Source organism: Nycticebus coucang, chromosome 4 (genome assembly GCF_027406575.1).
Source record: "Nycticebus coucang isolate mNycCou1 chromosome 4, mNycCou1.pri, whole genome shotgun sequence".
Taxonomy (NCBI): Eukaryota; Metazoa; Chordata; class Mammalia; order Primates; family Lorisidae; genus Nycticebus; species Nycticebus coucang.
Window position 1 is genome coordinate 96,981,222 of NC_069783.1, and position 21,595 is coordinate 97,002,816.

Consider the following 21,595-nt stretch of genomic DNA (forward strand, 5'->3'; position numbering starts at 1 on the left):
AAGACAAAGCACAGAGCTAGTCTTTGACAGGGCCGAGTGCGGGAAGCCCCCAAATAGAACCAAGCACAGGGATTCACAAAATAGAGCCAAGTGCAAAAGCCCACAGAACAGAACTAAGTGCACAAGTCCCATCTAGAAAGGAATGAGTGCACCAACCCTCGAGCCCCAGACCCATATATTCCCACCCTGCCTTAACTCCCATGCTGACTTAGTCTATGGTCACATCTGATGCTTGCTTTTATGGTTAAAGGAGTTTTGAGGTTAAACAGGCTTCAAATTATCAGTCACATCACACAGGTGCACAGATACCAGATAATAAAAGATAGTCCTAAGGTCTTTGTTCCCAGTTGGTGCAGGGAGTGATGGAGGAATAAGATTTGCGTAGACTAAGGGGTGTCGGGCTTGGCAGGTCTCTGGAGGGCATGATGGGTGGGGAACAGGTGTTGCTGGAGGGTGGATGGTTACTCTTGGGGTCATTTTGAACTGCCGAGTCTGAGGTACTACAGGCCATTCAGAGGATTATTCAATCATTTTAGAAATAGGAGGCTAGAACCTGGGCAAAGATCCATGAAGATGCAGATTTGGGAGCCTTTGGCAAGTAAGTGGGAACTGCAGCTGCGAACTGTGGCAATGGTTTATCTTTCTTCAAGCTCAGGATTGTCAAAAGTGGAAAGAAATTTCTTTAAGGGACTTCATTGCTGCACCCTAAGTCAATAAAAAGGATTTATTGTCTCACACTCATACTTTTGTCTCCTCCTCATTAAATTTTTCTGACAACCATTCAGTTCACCACCTTGACCCCTGTTCCCTGAGGTTGTAAGCAGTGAACGTTCAGGGATATGGACCCCGGGAGTGTTGCTAAAAAAACCATGTTTAACTCTCCCAACCTGGGCTGCTGTGGGTCTTCTGTTTAGTTTTGTTTTTTTTCATTAGGAGTGAGGTCTAAGGACAAAGAGCTTCCTCCCTTCTGTCTTTTACATCATTCTGAAGGACTTCCTGGGTATTGCTGGTCATCGTAGTTGGGTTCCTGTAAGAGACAGTCAAAGCAAGTGGTTGCAAAGAACTGCCCATGATAGAGTTTACTGTGCCAGTGACCATTAATACAAGCTAGGAAATTAACCGTTTTCATTTTTTTATTTAAGATTGGTGAGTACAGGTCTTTATGACATTCTTTGTCATATCTGTATCTGTCACACAGTAAAGAAAAGGTCACTTTTCTGTATGGTGCTATGGCTCTGAACTTTCAGTACTTTTCACAGGGGTACAAGGTCAGTAGTTAGTTAGGCCTTTTGTTTGTAAGAAACAGAGTTTATGGTAAGCCCAAGCAATGGGGATTAATTACACAGATACCGGAGGCAATAAGCAAGACATAGAGTCTGCACTTGTCTATAGGGCTGCCATAATAAAATAGCAGAGATGATGAAGATTACACAACAGACATTTATTGCCTCACAGTTGTGTAGTCTAGAAATTCAAGATCCTGGTGCCAGCAGGGATGGTTTCTGGTGAGGCTTCTCTCTTGGGCTTGCAGGTGTCCAGCCATCTTGCTGTATCCTCACATGGCCTTTTCTCTGTGTACCCTCTCTGGTGTCCCTTCTTCTTCTTACAAGGACATCAGTCATATTGGATTAGGGTCCCACTCTTATGGCCTCACTGTAACTTAATTACATCTTTAAAGACCCCATATCCAATATGGCCACATTCTGTAGCACTGAAGGTTAAGACTTCACTATAGAAATTTGGGGAAACACATCTCAGCCCATAGCTGACCACTCAGGAGCCCAGGAATAGTAAGCGCTTTGTTATGAGGCCCTACAAAGGCTGAGAATAGAACCAAACTTGTTTTAGAAATTTCAGAAGCTAGAGATCATGGATCTCTTACCATCAGGATGAAGTAGCTTATGCTATGGAATATCTCTCCAAACCTACGTGTAAGAAATTGAGGTCTCATAGGTGGTGGAGCAAGATGGCAGCCGAGTAACAGCTTCCTTGCATCTGGGCACCGTGAGTCTGGAGAGATAGGACTCCAGGCATCTCTGGCTGGTGGGATCTGCCTATCATCACCCCTGAGAGGATACAGGGAGTCAGCGAGAGACTTCTGGACCCCAAGAGGAGGACTAAAACAGTGGAAAACCGGCAAGTGGTCGCGTGTGTTCAATCAGTCTAAACCCGCCCGCAACTGTAAGTTCAGTAGCAGCCAGACTGCAAACCAGAAAGGCCTTACCTGTGAACTGTTTTGGTGTCTTTGGACTTGGCACTCAGTTGAACTGCCTTGGGGAGAGCCTGAGCGGGAGTGCAGAGAACTTTGGCCATTGTCTAGGGCCCAGTCTGAGCCGCTGAGCCAGACGGAGCTAATAGTGTTTGGCTCTGGGTCACAGGCAGCCATTGTGAGTGATCTGCCCCGGCAAGCTCCGCCCTCAGGGTCGCAGAGCTAGAATTCGGTGGGAACAGGTAACCCAGCGACCAAGTAGCCTAAGGGCGGGGTCTGAGCCGCCTTGCAGTCCTAACCCTCGGGGGCAGAGGGAGACCAGTTTTGGCACACAGGGTAAGTGGATAGCCACTTCAGCAGTTATTCCAGCGACAAGCACTTCCCTGGGAAAGCTTCTGCTCATCCAGTGAACAAGTTCAAAGAGCCTTTTAAGTGGGCTGAAGAGAGATTTAGGGTGTCTACCTGCTGGGGTTTGAGAAACTAGCAGCCTCCAGTCGTATCAGAACTGTGATTAACATCTCATACCCCAGAAGACCACGTGTTGCCCAGACAATATTCAATAACATATATATACTGCTTTGTTTTTGGTTGTGGTTTTTTTTTTCTTTTTTTTTTTTTTGGTTTGGTTGTTTTTCTTGTTTATTTTGATGTTGTAGATTGTTGTTTTGTTTTTTAAGTTAAACCTTTTCCATACAGATCCTTTTTCTTTCTCAATTTTGCTAGTTTAATTATAATTTCCCATTGCTGCCTATTTCAATAATTAGAACTTCATTTTTCTTAGTGTTTCTACCGCTATTATTTGGTTTTCCACCCAATTTTATCCCGTAAAGTTTTCTGTTTGCTTGTTTTGGTTTGATTTATACCATTTTTGTCTTTCCTCTCTACTTGGTGGAGGTGTGGTACTGTGTCTGATCAGGTTAGCAAAGAGCTGCTGACCTAAAGGGAACCACCCAACTGGGCACCCCCAGAAGGTGGGTTTTTTTTTAAGGTTGTACCAAAGTACCCTATTGTACACCTATATTGCTCTGTCTCCCTCTTTCTGTGCCTCTCTTCTTTTTGTCAATATTCCTTTTACCCACCCCCTCTCCTTTCTCTATTTTTCTTATCACTCGGTCCTCCTTTTTTTCATCCCTTTTTTGCTCTTCAACCTTCTCACCCTTCTGGTCCTGTAACCCTTAGTCCACAGGCACAAGAACTTAAAGAGCAAGAGGAAGTGAAAGGAAAATTAGGGCAAGGAAACAGAGAAAAGAAATCACTCATGAGGAAGAATCAGCAGAAAACTCCAGGCAACATGAAGAACCAGTCCAGAACAACCCCGCCAAGGGACCATGAGGTAGCTACTGCAGAGGATTCCAACTATAAAGAAATGTTAGGAATGACAGAAAGGGAATTTAGAATACACATGTTGCAAATAATGAAAGAAATCATGGAAACAATGAAGGAAACTGCTAATAAAGTGGAAAATAACCAAAAGGAAATTCAAAAACTGAATCAAATGAGAGATGAACGATATGAAGAATATAAAAAGGATATAGAAGAGCTGAAGGAACTGAAACAGTCAATTAGGGAACTTAAAGATGCAATGGAAAGTATCAGCAACAGGTTAGACCATGCAGAAGAAAGAATTTCAGAGGTAGAAGACAAAGTTTTTGAGATAACTCAGATAGTAAAAGAGGCAGAAAAGAGGAGAGAGAAAGCAGAATGTTCACTGTCAGAATTATGGGACTTTATGAAGCGTTCCAACATACGAGTTATAGGAATTCCAGAAGGGGAAGAAGAATGCCCCAGAGGAATGGAAGCCATACTAGAGAATATTATAAAAGAAAATTTCCCGAATATCACCAAAGATTCTGACACACTGCTTTCAGAGGGCTATCGGACCCCAGGTCGCCTCAACTCTAACCAAGCCTCTCCAAGACACATTGTGATGAACCTGTCCAAAGTCAAGACAAAAGAAAAGATTCTGCAAGCTGCCAGGACTAAGCGCCAGTTGACCTACAGGGGCAAATCCATCAGAGTGACTGCAGACTTCTCTAATGAAACTTTCCAAGCAAGAAGACAATGGTCATCTACCTTTAATCTACTTAAACAGAACAATTTTCAGCCCAGAATTCTGTACCCTGCTAAGCTAAGCTTCAGAATTGACGGAGAAATCAAATCATTTACGGATATACAAACATTGAGGAAATTCGCCACAACAAGACCAGCTCTACACGAAATACTTCAACCTGTTCTGCACACTGACCACCACAATGGATCAGCAGCAAAGTAAAAACTCAGAAATTAAAGGACAGAACCTAACCTCCACACTGATGCAAAAGATAAAACTAAGCAATGGACTCTCACAAAATAAGACGAATAGAATACTACCACGCTTATCAATTATTTCAATAAATGTTAATGGCTTGAATTCCCCACTGAAGAGACATAGATTGGTTGACTGGATTAAAAAACACAAGCCATCCATTTGCTGTCTGCAAGAAACACACCTGGCTTCAAAAGACAAATTAAAGCTCTGAGTCAAGAGTTGGAAGACAATTTTTCAGGCAAATGGAATTCAGAAGAAAAGAGGAGTTGCAATCTTATTTTCAGACTCATGTGGATTTAAAGCAACTAAAGTCAAAAAAGACAAAGATGGTCACTTTATATTGGTCAAGGGAAAAATACAACAAGAAGACATTTCAATTCTAAATATTTATGCACCCAATTTAAATGCTCCCAGATTCTTGAAACAGATCTTACTCAGTCTGAGCAATATGATATCTGATAATACCATAATAACAAGGGACCTTAACACTCCTGTTACAGAGCTGGACAGATCCTCTAAACAGAAATTAAACAAGGATATAAGAGATTTAAATGAGACCCTAGAACAACTGTGCTTGATAGACGCATATAGAATACTCCACCCCAAAGATAAAGAATATACATTGTTCTCATCACCCCATGGAACATTCTCCAAAATTGATCCTATCCTGGGACACAAAACAAATATCAACAGAATCAAAAGAATTGAAATTTTACCTTGTATCTTCTTAGACCATAAGGCACTAAAGGTGGAACTCAACTCTAACGAAAACGCTCGACCCCACCCAAAGGCATGGAAATTAAACAATCTTCTGTTGAATAACAGATGGGTGCAGGAAGAAATAAAACAGGAAATCATTAACTTCCTTGAGCATAACAACAATGAAGACACAAGCTACCAAAACCTGTGGGATACTGCAAAAGCAGTTTTGAGAGGAAAATTCATCGCTTAAGATGCCTACATTTGAAAAACAGAAAGAGAGCACATCAACAATCTCACAAGAGATCTTATGGAATTGGAAAAAGAAGAACAATCTAAGCCTAAACTCAGTAGAAGAAAAGAAATATCCAAAATCAAATCAGAGATCAATGAAATTGAAAACAAAAGAATCATTCAGAAAATTAATGAAACAAGGAGTTGGTTTTTTGAAAAAATAAATAAAATAGATAAACCATTGGCCAGACTAACGAGGAATAGAAAAGTAAAATCTCTAGTAACCTCAATCAGAAATGATAAAGGGGAAATAACAACTGATCCCACAGAGATACAAGAGATCATCTCTGAATACTACCAGAAACTCTATGCCCAGAAATTTGACAATGTGAAAGTAATGGATCAATATTTGGAATCACACCCTCTCCCTAGACTCAGCCAGGAAGAAATAGAGCTCCTGAACAGACCAATTTCAAGCACTGAGATCAAAGAAACAATAAAAAATCTTCCAACCAAAAAATGCCCTGGTCCAGATGGCTTCACACCAGAATTCTATCAAACCTTTAAGGAAGAGCTTATTCCTGTACTGCAGAAATTATTCCAAAAAATTGAGGAAGAAGGAATCTTCCCCAACACATTCTATGAAGCAAACATCACCCTGATACCAAAACCAGGAAAAGACCCAAACAAAAAGGAGAATTTCAGACCAATCTCACTCATGAATATAGATGGAAAAATTCTCAACAAAATCCTAGCCAATAGATTACAGCTTATCATCAAAAAAGTCATTCATCATGATCAAGTAGGCTTCATCCCAGGTATGCAAGGCTGGTTTAATATAAGCAAGTCCATAAACGTTATCCACCATATTAACAGAGGCAAAAATAAAGATCACATGATCCTCTCAATAGATGCAGAAAAAGCATTTGATAAAATCCAGCATCCTTTTCTAATTAGAACACTGAAGAGTATAGGCATAGGTGGCACATTTCTTAAACTGATTGAAGCTATCTATGACAAACCCACAGCCAATATTTTACTGAATGGAGTAAAACTGAAAGCTTTTCCCCTTAGAACTGGAACCAGACAAGGTTGTCCTCTGTCACCTTTACTATTCAACATAGTGCTGGAAGTTCTAGCCAATACAATTAGGCAAGACAAGGAAATAAAGGGAATCCAAATGGGAGCAGAGGAGGTCAAACTCTCTCTCTTTGCTGACGACATGATCTTATACTTAGAGAACCCCAAAGACTCAGCCACAAGACTCCTAGAAGTCATCAAAAAATACAGTAATGTTTCAGGATTTAAAATCAATGTCCACAAGTCAGTAGCCTTTGTGTACACCAATAACAGTCAAGATGAGAAGCTATTTAAGGACACAACTCCCTTCACCATAGTTTCAAAGAAAATGAAATACCTAGGAATATACCTAACGAAGGAGGTGAAGGACCTTTATAAAGAAAACTATGAGGAAATCCTCAGAAAGGAAATAGCAGAGGATATTAACAAATGGAAGAACATACCATGCTCATGGATGGGAAGAATCAACATTGCTAAAATGTCTATACTTCCCAAAGCAATCTACCTATTCAATGCCATTCCTATCAAAATACCAACATCGTACTTTCAAGATTTGGAAAAAATGATTCTGCGTTTTGTTTGGAACCAGAAAAAACCCCGTATAGGTAAGGCAGTTCTCTGTAACAAAAATAAAGCTGGGGGCATCAGCATACCAGATTTTAGTCTGTACTACAAAGCCATAGTTCTCAAGACAGCATGGTACTGGCACAAAAACAGAGACATAGACACTTGGAATCGAATTGAAAACCAAGAAATGAAACTAACATTTTACAACCACCTAATATTTGATAAACCAAACAAGAACATACCTTGGGGGAAAGACTCCCTATTCAATAAATGGTGTTGGGAGAACTGGATGTCTACATGTAAAAGACTGAAACTGGACCCACACCCTTCCCCACTCACAAAAATTGATTCAAGATGGATAAAGGACTTAAATTTAAGGCATGAAACAATAAAAATCCTCCAAGAAAGCATAGGAAAAACACTGGAAGATATTGGCCTGGGGAAAGACTTCATGAAGAAGACTGCCATGGCAATTGAAACAACAACAAAAATAAATAAATGGGACTTCATTAAACTGAAAAGCTTCTGTACAGCTAAGGAGACAATAACCAAAGCAAAGAGACAACCTACACAATGGGAAAGGATATTTGCATATTTTCAATCAGACAAAAGCTTGATAACTAGGATCTATAGAGAACTCAAATTAATCCACATGAAAAAAGCCAACAATCCCTTATATCAATGGGCAAGAGACATGAATAGAACTTTCTCTAAAGACGACAGAATGGCTGACAAACACATGAATGGCTAACAAACACATGAAAAAATGTTCATCATCTCTATATATTAGAGAAATGTAAATCAAAACAACCCTGAGGTATCATCTAACCCCAGTGAGAATGGCCCACATCACAAAATCTCAAAACTGCAGATGCTGGCGTGGATGTGGAGAGAAGGGAACACTTTTACACTGCTGGTGGGACTGCAAACTAGTACAAACTTTCTGGAAGGAAGTATGGAGAAACCTCAAAGCACTCAACCTAGACCTCCCATTTGATCCTGCAATCCCATTACTGGGCATCTACCCAGAAGGAAAGAAATCCTTTTATCATAAGGACACTTGTACTAGACTGTTTATTGCAGCTCAATTTACAATCGCCAAAATGTGGAAACAGCCTAAATGCCCACCAACCCAGGAATGGATTAACAAGCTGTGGTATATGTATACCATGGAATACTATTCAGCCATTAAAAGAAATGGAGATTTTACATCCTTCGTATTAACCTGGATGGACGTGGAAGACATTATTCTTAGTAAAGCATCACAAGAATGGAGAAGCATGAATCCTATGTACTCAATTTTGATATGAGGACAATTAATGACAATTATGGTTATGGGGGGAAAACAGAAAGAGGGAAGGAGGAAGGGTGGTAGGGCCTTGGTGTGTGTCACACATTATGGGGGCAAGACATGATTGCAAGAGGGACTTTACCTAACAATTGCAATCAGTGTAAACTGGCTTATTGTACCCTCAATGAATCCCCAACAATAAAAAAGAAAAAAAAAAAGAAGCAATTGAGGTCTCTTTTTTGCTTGCACTACTCCTCTTTTGCTAGCCATAGCTCTCTCTCTCTCTCTGTAATGGATACTCAAGGTCCTGGGCTGATAGAGCAGCTACTGTATTGATCACTGCCAGTCACTGTGCCAGAGAGGAGAGAGATTTCTGGAGAGTCTCCTCAGCAAGCAAATGCCCATCCCAGAAGTGACATATTATCCCTTCTATTCAAAACTCTTTTAAACTCAAAACACAGCCAGGCACAGTCACACAGTGACAACCATCCTCAAAGAAGCTAAAAGTACAATTGCACAAGGTGCCTAGGAGGGAAGGAAGTGTTGGGTAAATAGTTCCCCAGTATCACATTGTCATTCCAGAGCCTCATTCCGGATGTTTGGTCATTTGCTCAGATTCTGCTGCTTTTTCAAATAGATGCTTTTATTTCTCTTTCTGCTCCATGTCATTTACTCAGTCATCTTCTCCCTTCTCTTTGTTTTTATTATTCATAGTTTTGTGTCCTCATAACTCACAGTTCTTCATGGTGCCTCCTGGTTTCGTAATCTATCTCATTGTGTTTAGTCATCCACACCTGGTAATTCTCTTCATGTTTGTGTGAAAAGACAGTTACTATAGTTCTTAATGAGGTAGAAGGTTTCTCTCCAGGCTAGTTCATAGTACCCAAACTATAGACAAGCTTCTTAAGAATCTGTCTACTGTTGCCCTTGAGTGGAGGTCTCAGATGTTGTGTCATAGAGGTCACCCTTACAAAGATCCATGAGCATTGTGGGGACCATGACTATCATGACTAGGAGGGTTGGTGGTCATAAAAAAAATGCAATACATTATCATTAGGACTTTAGCTATCATTGTCAAAGGAATTCATGATACTTAATGTTGCAACAAAAAGGGACTTCTCACTTTGTTTCTTAAGGATGGTTTAAAGTTAGTATGTTTAATAGACCTATGTGTTATAAAGTTTCTTTGTTTTATGTGAAGTGGTAGAATGTTAATCCAAAGGATATTATAAACAGTTAAGGATGTTATTGTAGAGCAGCACTAAACATAATACAAAGAGGTAGGATCAATAGATAAAATATAATTCTAAAAAGTACTTAATAAATAAAAATCAATGTAGGAAGCAGCATTAAATGGGGTAAGGTAGAGACAAAATGAACAATCATATGGTAGATCTAAATGCAACTATAATATTAAGTACATTAAATATTAATGGATTAAATACTCTGATTAAAAGCCAGATATTACCACAACCGATTATAAAGCAAGATCCAAATATATTCTATTTGTAAGAAATACAATTTAATTACAAAAACTTAAATAAGTTAAATGTAAATGGATACAAAAATGTATACTAGGAAAACAGTAAGCATAAGAAAGGTTACATTAATATCAGACAAAATAGATATAAAGATAGAAAGTATTATAAAAGTAAATAGGGATATATCATAATGATAAAAAGCCAGTGCATCAAGAATACCTAAAATCATGTGTGTATGCATCTGATAATAATAGTGCACCTAAATAGATGAAGTAAAAATTGGTATATTGGAAGGCAGGAAATGAGTGTTCCACAATAATAGTAGAAAATTCTAAAACCCTTCATGTAGAAAATGATGGAAAAAATAAGCAAAATATTGGCAAAACATGAGGGATCTGGATGTTATCAACCACCTTGTCCTGGTTGCTATTTATAGGACACTATTCCCAATACTGCAAGCCAAATATTCTTGTCAAGGGCATTTAATATGCTCACCAAAAATATTTGTCCATAAAAGAAGCCTTAATAACTTTGGAAGCTCTGATATCATACAGAGTATATTCTTTGTCTACAACAAAATTGAACTAAAAATAAATTACTTTAAAATGTCTAGGAAAATATTAATACTTGGAAATTAAACAACACAATTCTAATGCTTCACGGTTCAAGAAAAAAGTTACAAAAAGATGATAATTTACATTAAGTGAGAATGGAAATTCAGCATTTCAAAATGTGTGGGGTGCAGTTAAAGATATGTTCTAAGAAAAACATATAGTTTTTAATGCTTATATTAAATACTTGAAAGACCTAAAATCAATAATGTAAGGCTTCACCTGAAGAATGTAGAAAGTAGAGCAAAGTAAACCTCAGGTTACCAAAAGTAAGGCAATGGTAAAGACAGTAGTAAATAATGCTAATAAAAAATAACAAATTTTAAAATATGACATCTTATCTGTACCTTAAGGAAGAAATAATAACTATTTCTTCATAAACTCTTTCAAAAATAGAAGAGGAGGGATCACTTTCCAACTATACTATGAAGTCTTGTTTATCCTGATGCCAAAACCAGGCAAAGACCAGGCAAGGAAAGAAACTATAAACCAATATGTATCATAAGTATAGGACAAAAAAAATTCTTAAAGAAAATATTTGCAAATCAAATTCAACGCCTTATAAAATGGATAACAAATCATGACTATGTAAGTTATCCCAGAAATATAAATTTCTTAAATATCAGGAAAAACCTATTAATGTCATTTATCATGTAAGCAAAATGAAAGTTTGTATTAATAGATGCAGAAAAACATTTGACAAAATTCATCACCCATTTACAATAAAAAAAAAAACTGGCAAAATAAGAGTAAGTAACTTCTTCAACCTGATAAGAGATATTCACACTCAAAAATTCTATTAATTAGGCCAGGGGAAAAAACCATAAAGATAAGGTCACTAGGAAAATAGTGTATATGTCTATTTGTGGACGGCATGATGGTTTATGTAGAAAATCCTCAGGAATCTATAAAACTACTAGAGTTAACAAGTGAATTTCTCAAGGCCACAGGATATAAGGTTAATGTACAAAAATCAATAGGACTTTAATATATTATTAGTGGCAAACAATTTTACCAGTGGCAAAAGAAAATACTAAAGTTCTACTTAAAACACTGCCAAAGCAAAAATACTTAGAAATAAGTTCGACAAAGATGTGCAAGACCTTTTTACTGAATATTATAGAACATTGTTGACAAAAATTAGAATACTAAATAATATCACATTCATTGGCAGAAGACTCAACAGTGTTAAGATGTCAGTTTTCTCTTAATTGATCAAATGCTTTAGTAGAATCCCAATTAAAAACTCCCTCCCCCCTGGTGGGGGATGGGAAGTGCTGAGAAAGGGAAGGAGGGAGGGGGTGAGGGGGTCAAGGAAAGCGGTATACCTTTTGGGGGCAGGAAACAAATATAAGAGTGTCCTTATCTAACAAAAGCAATTAATGTAACCTGCTTCTATGTACCCTCAATGAATCCCCAACAAGAAAAAAAAAAAACTCCCCCCAAATTTTAACGTAAATTGACAAAGCTGATTCTAAAATCCATTTGGAAACTCAAATGATCCATATACACAAAATAATTTTTTAAAAAGAAGCTAGAAGACTCGTTAGAAGACTTACTATGATGCCTCAGTAATTATAAAGATGCTACAGAAATTAAAATATTCATTACTGAATATGCATAGATACCTAGGCCATGAGGAGACCAAAGAATTCAGAAACAAACTTACATATTCATGCTCAATTGATTTTTGGCAAAGGAACCAATGCATTTTAATGGGGGAAGAAGAGTCTTTTCAACATATGGTACTGAAATAACCTGGTATTGATATAGGAAAACATGAAAATCATCCCTTACATTAAATCATATTTAAAAATCTAACCTGTGGCAGCACACATAGCTCAGTGGGTAGGGTGCCAGCCACATACACCAAGGCTGGCAGGTTTAAACCCGAACCCAGCCCTGGCCTGCAACAATGACAATTGCAACAACACAACAACAATAAAATAGCCGAGTGTTCTGGCGGGAGCCTATAGTCCTGGCTACTAGGGAGGCTGAGGCAGGAGAATTGCTTAAGCCCAAGAGTTTGAGTTTGCTGTGAGCTGTGACGCCACAGCGCTCTAACCAAGGCGATAGCTTGAGACTCTGCCTCAAAAAAAAAAAAAAAAAAAAATCTTTGTTCTTCATAGGTCATAGGGCCATGGAGATGTTTGAGATTTAGCATTGGTTGAACTTTTTCCTTCAATATATAAAAGATACACACACATTATTGTGATTTGAAATGAATCCAAAGAAAATCTTATGCAACTGTAATAACAACCCAGAGCCTGGTAATTTGAAAGGTAAGAACTGTTTTTCATGTAGTCACACGGACTGCAACTGTAAATGTCGTCTCCTTAATTACATGTACTACTTCAGCTTTGGAAACTGCCTGGCAGGGCAGGAAGATGTCCAGAGACAGCGCTGGCCTGATAGACTTTCCCAGGCCATGGGAACAGTCTGAGGTAGCTACTTAACAATTTGACAAGCCATATAAAGAGTTTTAGTTTGTGTCAACAATATTCAAATCTTTGGGTCTCAGTCATATTCACTGAGTTCCCTCTGGATTTGAGAGTCAAATAAACTCTCAGATTCCACTTACTCTCATTTAAACCTGCTTTTCTGGGTTTGTGAAGCTTCTCACCTTGGCTTCAGTCCTTTGAACGTGAGCTGAACCCCAGAGGTACAATTCCCAGGGCTTCCAAGACCCCGTTGTGGACTGCCTCAAGTCAGGCGGAGAGTGAAATTGAACTAAACAAACTCACCAAGTCAAGATATCTCTCAGATGCTTTTGGATCCATTTTGAAACCATAAGTCACAAATCTTCCAATCATCAACCAGGGTTTCCTTGAAACACAGCTTCAGTGTGCTTAAATCAAATAGGCCACGAATATAACAGTTTTGTAAAATATGATTGATATGCAGACAGATATTGTACAGGTTGTCCATGGGTCAGACACTCAGAGGGCATTAAATGTGCAAAGGGTTCATCAGGGGAAATTGCTGTGAGGGAAAACAGGGAGGGAGTCTCAGGAGTAGAGAGAGGCCTGAGGCCATAGTGCGGAGTGATCCCAGGCAAAGGAGAGAGGGAAGGAGGAACACAGAAAACTGGATTGGCACATCTCAGACAGAAGGGAGCCCTCAGGCTGAAGATACCATCAGAGGAGTCCTGTACCTTCTAGGAAGGGGCCCACCGCAGTGATCCCATCACATGCAATTCAGCTGAGAACAGCCAATGGGAATCCCTGAGTTTAGAGATCTGAGCATCTCTGACTTTCCCAGATAGCTGGATAGATGGTAAATGCCAGTGGTGGTAAATAGACAGACAACAAGGTTTAGAAAAGACGTACTTATAATATTTTTCAGGGAGGGACTATGGGGAATTTGTGGGTATTTCCTTTGCATTTTTGCTTCTGAAAACTTTGGCACTTTAATATGCATATTCTTAAGCAAAAAGAAATTTCTATAAGCTTTTCTTTTCTGAAAGCAATTCCTTTCCCAATTTCAGAAATTCGCAATGCTCATCGTGTGTGTGTAAGTGTGTGTGTGTCTCCTTGCTTGGGCCAATTTTCACCAAGCTTTCTGATTCTTCTTCTCCTTCCTCAGCTTCTCCTTCCAGAAAAGACATCTCTTTGAAGGAAAAAGGCAGTCTGTTCAGCAACTTCTATACACATTCTCTTACCGAACCAAGCTTATTGACTACTGATCATTTATTTTTAATACATTAAAAAGGGGGCACTAACCCATGCGCTCAAAGCTTGTGTCCTAGGGTCTCTTAAGAGACGTGATGGAACCATTTGGGGGACAAGCCATAGTTTAGGTGGGACCTTCTAAAATCAAAATGGAATTTACTTGTGCTCTAAGAGATTTATAACCAAAATCTGCTAGTCTATAAATTAATCTCATAGTATGGACATTTTGGTTATAAAAGCTGTTCTGGGTAGATTAGCATCCTTAAATATTCATGTCCACTTGGAACCTCAGGAAGTAACCTTATTTAGAATAAGTGTCTTTGCAGAAATAGTTCGTTAAATTAAGATGAGTCACACTGGCCCTAATCAATGACTGTAGCTGGTATAAGAAGGCCACGTGACACAGAAGAGCTATGTAGAAAAGGCCATGTGAAGACAGAGACTGGAGCAGTATGTCCACAAGGCAAGGTACACTGAGGGGTGTCAACACTGAGAAGAGGAAAGGAAGACCTCTTCCCTGGCACCTGCATAGAGAGCATGGACCTACCAACATCTCCTTTCCAGACGTCTGGTCTCCAGAACAAGGAAAGAAGAACTTTATGTTAATATAAGCCACCCAAGATTGTGGCACTTTGTCACAGCATTCCTAGGAGAGTAACACAGGAGTCAAGGTGACAAAGCCGCATCGTGGAGGTATTTGTGGACCAAGAACCACCTGTGAACAGAGGACCCTGTGCACCCTCCTTACACCCTTCTCTCAGCAAAGTGCATTGGCAAAGAAAGCACCTAGGGGAGGATTCCTGACACCTGAGCTCCCTTGGGGACTGCCCTGCACTGCCAGCTTACTGCCCCAAGCTTTGTATGATTCTGTACATACATGGGGAGTAGCAAAAAGCATACACATAGGTACCTGGTGACTCCAGCACATTCCCATAACCAAATGCCTAGCAGCAGAGGACAACCTCCCTCAAGCAAACACAAGGTGCCCCTTAGAAGATAGGGCACGTGAGATGCAAGGGCCCTTGTTTCCAAAGCAGTGTTCACGATTAGGAACAGAGGAAACCAGCCTCAGGACAACCTTTGTACCTGGTTGACTATTTATCACCAACCTCTCTTGGGGAAAACAACCATCTTTTCTCACACAGGTCATGTCAGAGGGAGTCAGCAGGGGCTAGGACTGGGTGAGGGATGGAGGAGCACAGCCAAGGGCTCGGGGTGTGCACATAGCAGCATGCAGGCCTGGTAAGCCCTGAGGGTAAAGCCAGAGACGGACCCCAAAGGGAATCAGGCTACAACAGTGAAGCGCGGAGGTGGCACAGCATGTATCTGTAAGGGAGTTGGGACTGGAGAGATCAGAGTGGAGCAGGAGATCACAGGGAGACTGGAGGGTACAGAGGGGTCCCCGTGGCCCGAGGGGAGGTGAGAGCAGCCGGCAGAAGTGAGGGGGTGAGCCAGGTTTGGACTCGGTCAGTTCTAGAGGGTCTGTGCTTCTGTAGCCCACATGATGTGATCACAGCCATGATTTTCCTGAATTTTAGCTTTTACTCTCTGTTCTGATTTTTTTTTTTTTTTCATTTTTCCTGGCATCGACAAACAGAGGCTGACAGGGTGGGCAGCATCCTTGCCAGCTGGTTTTCTGCCAGGGCTTCAATTTCTGCAGAAATCTGAATTCATCTGTTCTCCAGGTCTCAGTACCCGTGTGCCTGCTGCCACTTCTCAGAAGCCAGATCTTAGTTCTTTGGAGCAACACGAAAGAGTGATCCATACATTCCTGCAACTTCAAAATAAATATTGAAATCAGAAGAGAAATAGTAGGAAAATTAAGAGTGTGTTACATGGGCTAGCATCGTTTGCAGGATTCAGTAAGATGAGGTTCAGTGTATGGAGAGTGTAGCAGGGTGCGAATTCAAACAGGAAAGAGAAACCGCACAGTAGGTCAAACAGGAAAATTTTCATGTAAAATGTGTTAACTGTAAGATATAATGGAAATCTATCATACCCCAGGGCTGAGGGAGGGCACGCAAGGAGAGACAAGCACAGAAGGGGCTCAGCTGTCACTGGAGAAGACAGCAGGTTCATCCAGACCACAGCTGGTCAGGAGTTGCTGGGCACACAATAGACCATCTTCTAGAAGGCAGCAGGGGCAGCGTCTGTCAGCAATCCCTGGCACAGGGCTGCTGGGGAGCCAGTGCTCTGGAGAGGATAGACAACCTTCTGATGAGCAGGCTGCCTGAGGAGGGGGTGCAAGAGAAGGTTCCCGAAAGCAGACCCCTAAGATCACAGACATTCAGTACGTGGCCCAGGTCAGGGCTTTTTGCAGACAAGTTTTCCACAGGCTGAAGTTGCAAGGTCACAGTGGGATCACTTTCAGGGACTGTGGCTCAGGCTGGCTTCCCGGGTGTCCTCATACTCACGTGGCTGACTCTCTTCTCTGCCCCCAAAGAAATTGCTGGAAGCCCTTCCTTTCTGTGGTAGCCCTTCTGCACCTTTTACTGACAGAACTTAACCTGGTGCTCACTTTAAAGCAGAAAAGCCTAAAAGAATCTCGTTGATTATTACAGAGCCCTAACAGAAGGGTGTGTTAAGGAGCTTAGAGGCAAGAAAATTAAATCACACAGAAAGCTTAGCAAAGACGTTGGCACAGAGAAACTGCTCAGGGATTAGGAGTTCTAACTATTATAATTTTTATTCAGTAATATTGACTGAATACATCTCAATTACTTGGAATGCATTTAAAAGTTTGGTAACCATGTTAATATTTGCTGTCATATAATTTATTACATATATTATTTAACTTGACACTATGCTGAGAATCTGTGTGTAAATTATTTCTAATTCCTAATTGATGTATTTTTTTCTCTCTCTCTTTTTTTTTTTTGTCTAGGTCTTATACAATATATTAATTGCCTTCACAAGGATGCATAAATTTGAAGACATAGAGGCTGTGGACATTTTGGCTGGATGTGCCCGTTTCGTCATTGTGGGGGTTGGGGGAGTGCTGTTCGGCATCGTGTTTGGATTTATCTCGGCGTTTATCACACGCTTCACTCAGAATATCTCTGCCATCGAGCCGCTCATCGTCTTCATGTTCAGCTACCTGTCATACCTGGCTGCTGAGACACTCTACCTGTCCGGAATCTTGGCGTGAGTACAAACTGAGGGTCAAGTCTCATAGCAATACAAAGACAGTTTAGGGCCGCGGCACGTGAGCCAGGCATCTGGCTTCTGATGCTAACTCTCAAAGGTGCTCCAGGATTTAGGAGTGTTTACACCTTTGTAAAATCTGATTCAGGTTCTTTGCCAAACAAATATCGTCTCCCACATTTGCCTTTGCTCCTTTCTCATGATTTGCCTGGGGGAGGGGGTATAAGTGCCAATGTCACTCGAGGACACTTGGGGAAGCTGGTGCAGAGACTATCTGGGGAAAGTTCAGAACCCAAATCTTATCTGAGTAGTTTTCTTTTTTAACTTGAAACATAAATTTTATGTGTTTGACTGATGGTCCAAAAAGTTGAATGAAAAATAAAAACAAAATAAAAGAAAATTTCATTTCATAGTGGAGGGAAGCTTGTGTGAAGCACCAGCGTGCCTGGCTCGGCCTCCTGCTGATCCCCTCAGACCACACCACAGCGCCAGGGCTCTACAGTGGAATGAGACTGGTGAGATGGGTTAAGATTCTAGAGATCTAGATGTCATTGTCCTAATGAAAACATTTTTGACATGCTTACCCTTGTGTCCTTGTGTCCTTACGTCCTTCAAATGTTTATCTTGGACGGAGGCTTCTCAGTTGGGTTTATTATTTCCGGTTGAGTTGTTTTCTCTATGACATCACCCTCCTACCCACCTATTCAGGGACAAACATTTAATTTTTTTGTATAGAAATGCCTCTTTCAGTTAAATAAAAGAAGGTAAACTCTAGGCATCCAATCATTTTCCCACCTTAAAAGAATGATCAAAACTGCTAAGGCGAGGTAAGTTTCTTTCTTTCCCCATGCTTGTTAAATGGTTCTCGGTCAGAAACATCTGAAATGAAGAATTCCTTATACAGTTATTATAAGATATATTGTTTGGTTGGAGGAAATGAAGGCCTTGTGACATTATTCTCCTAGGTAACTGAAGTGGTTTTATTTTGGTTTAGGGCAGAGTGAAGTAGAGAGTAAGAAATGAGACTGACAAGTCCTTGGTGAGGAAGGGGAGACAGAGGAAGGCTACTGGTGTGCCTGTGAGGAGTATGTGCCGTTTTATTGTGGGAAGGCCATGCCATATCTGTCTTCCCCACCACGCTCAAATTTACCTTGTGGACTCCCCTGGGGGAGGGGAAAGAGGAAGAAAGAAAATCTGTGGAAAACCCACAGCCAGAGAAAGGAAATGTAGGAGGTGCTCTTTCTAGATATATACAGGCTTCCTGCATCTGTGGCATCCCCGAATTCCTTGGAGGGACAAAGCTTTGTCTGTTCTCTCTGAGACTCTGCTCCTTTTGTAGAATCACGGCCTGCGCGGTGACAATGAAAAAGTATGTGGAAGAAAACGTGTCCCAGAAATCCTACACAACCATCAAGTACTTCATGAAGATGCTGAGCAGTGTCAGCGAGACCTTGATCTTCATCTTCATGGGCGTGTCCACTGTTGGGAAGAACCACGAGTGGAACTGGGCCTTCATCTGCTTCACGCTGGTCTTCTGCCAGATCTGGAGGGCTATCAGTAAGGGACAGCAAGGCTCCAAAGAGCCTGTGTTTTGTTGCATTTTTAGTTCTCCTGTCCCCTTCTATAAAAACGTGAGTAGTGAGGCTCGACACCTGTAGCTCAGCAGCTAGGGCTCCAGCCACATATACCAGAGCTGGCCGGTTTGAACCCAGCCTGGGCCTGCCAAACAACAATGATAACTTCAACCACAACAACAAAATAGCCGGGTGTTGTGGTGGGCGCCTGTAGTCTCACCTACTTGGGAAGCTGAGGCAAAAAAATTGCTTAAGCCCAAGCGTTTGAGGTTGCTGTGAGCCGTGACACAAGGGACTCTACGCGGGGCGCCATAGTGAGACTCTGTCTCAAACAACAACAACAACAACAACGATGACCATGAGGAGTGAGTGGATGCCAACTGGCTTTACTGGTTAGGGGCGTCTAGGCATCTTGCAGCCACCAGAAATGTTTTTTTCTTTGCTCCTTCTATCAGCTCAAAGTAATTAGTGACTAATAAGATTCTGCACTAAAGTGAAGCTGGAGCAAGGAGTAGTTTCTTCTTCTTCTTTTTTCTAATTAAAAAGAGAACTTTCACATCCACACATTTAAATATAACTCAGTAAATGTATCATTTGCTCTTCACTTCTTTGCCATCTTGCACCTTAAATCAGATATAGATTATGAACTGTGGGCATTTTATTTATGCTTTTGCTACAGGGCAAGTGAGATCTCATGAATTATATTCTACCTATGACAAGAACTGTTAAAAAATGTTTCCTTAAATAGTACAGGTGGTTTTAATGGAGAGTTGAGTGCATGAGCCTGTGCTATAATATACCAAACAAAAGATAAAAACAGGAAATGAATCTTTATTTTAGTATTAATTAGTAAAGGCAACCCTATCGTGTAACAGGAATCAGAAATTTAAAATGAGATCTCGTGGCTGCACATTTATCTTGTACATTTATTTTTCAAGAGCTAGAAAAGAACATTAAGTGTTGAGCTACAATATCTATGTTGCCTTTTGATTAGAAGCTATTCTATTTTTAAATGACTTTGACCCATATTTTCAAGCCAATTACTCAAAGAGAAATTAGAAGAAATGACTGAGAAATTATCTTGGAAATTTCAATTCCAAATTAATTAAGGTGAGTTTTAGAATCTAGGATGAGTTTTAGAATAACAAGAATACAGAAATACTAAAATATGCATAACAGTAACTCAAAATATACAACTCAGGGTCTCTTGGGGCTCTGGGAGGAAAAGAATTGAGGAAACCGTAATGTAAATTTATCATTTCAAATAAAAGCCTGGTATTATTACTAATTAGCTATTTGATCTTAGACGGACATTTAATTACCCAAAATCTTCTTCCTCAACTGCAAATGATGGATATGGACAAATTTCTTAGTTCCCTTTTAGTTCTAATGTCCCCCCACCCCACCCCCTGAACCTGTAGGGGAATAGAGCTAGTAACGAGAGAAGTAACACCATTAGAGCTTTAGCCCAACCAGCAAGAAAAGAAACCATCCAGGAGACAATTGAGATTACAGACCCCTCAACATGCTGACTCTTAGTAACCATCCAGCCCAACCCCATTAGCTTATAGTTGAGGGAACTGATGGAATAGTCCCCAAGACAGGGACAGACTTGGCCAAGTCGCAGTGATTGATGGAGCCATGTTCAGAATCCAGTTCTCCTCATGGCCTGTTCTGTTTCTAACCTGGCTCATTGTAGCTAATACACAAAGTGGTTCACACTCAGGAAGACTTATAACACATAAGGCCCTGTTCTGTTATTGATTGATTGCTGCCCAGGCCAGAGTGCTGTGTCCTCAGTTTAGGTCACAGCAACCTCAAACTCTCGTGCTTAAGTGATCCTCTTGCCTTAGCTCCCTGAGTAGCTGGTACTATGGGCATGTGCCACCACACCCAGCTCATTTTTCTGTTTTTATTTATTTTTTAAATTTTTTATTATGGGTTAATACGAGGATACATATGATTAGGTTACATTATTTGTGTTTATGAGAGTCCAAAATCTGGGAGTTCAGAGGAGCACTCATTTTAAAAAGACAATTTTTCTGTTTTTAGTAGAAGCAGGGGTCTCAGTTTGCTCAGGCTGTTCTCAGATTCCTGAGTTTAAGCGAGCCTGCCACCTCAGCCTCCCAGAATGCTAGTAGTGCAATGCAAGCCACCATGCCTGGCCTTTTCTTGATAATAAGTCTTCATGTCTACCTTCTAAGGTAAATACTACTGTTATCTCCATTAAGCCGATGAACAGACGGAGGACATGAAACAATTAGGAACCTCGCCTGAGGTCACATGACTGGTAGGTAGAGAAACCAGGACAAACAGAATAAAATGACACATTTTATATTTTGTTGTCTTTTACACTATTGATGTGCCTATTGTTAATGGGAGAAAAAACCCAAACCTGTAAAATAATTTAAAGAGGTTTGCTCAGATCTGAATGTATATGACTGGCCTCAAGAGGTGCTTAGAGCATGCCCTTCAGTAGCTGGGTTCCAGTTTGGTTTTGTATAATACGTTTCATGGAGTCAGGAACTACACATAAGATCCCAAGTCAGCGTGTGGAGGGCATACTGTAGCTTGGCCCAAAAAGGATTGACATCACACAAGGGGAGGAGAACTTGGCAGTTATAGGTAGGTTTAAAGATTCTTTGATTTGTTATTGGTTAAAGAAATGAAGCCTTGTCCAAAGCAGCAGTTTTCAACCTTCCTAACAGTTCCTCATGTAAATAAAA

The 21,595-nt window shown here is 40.4% G+C and overlaps 1 protein-coding gene across 1 annotated transcript in view; it reads left to right on the forward strand.

Annotated features, from left to right (window-relative positions):
- SLC9A4 (solute carrier family 9 member A4) overlaps positions 1-21,595 on the forward strand; it is a 62,959-nt gene that overhangs the window by 15,694 nt on the left and 25,670 nt on the right. The window contains exons 3-4 of the mRNA XM_053588660.1: positions 17,036-17,295; positions 18,635-18,852. Coding sequence (XP_053444635.1) covers positions 17,036-17,295; positions 18,635-18,852 — 478 coding nt within the window. The remainder of the gene's footprint in view (positions 1-17,035; positions 17,296-18,634; positions 18,853-21,595) is intronic.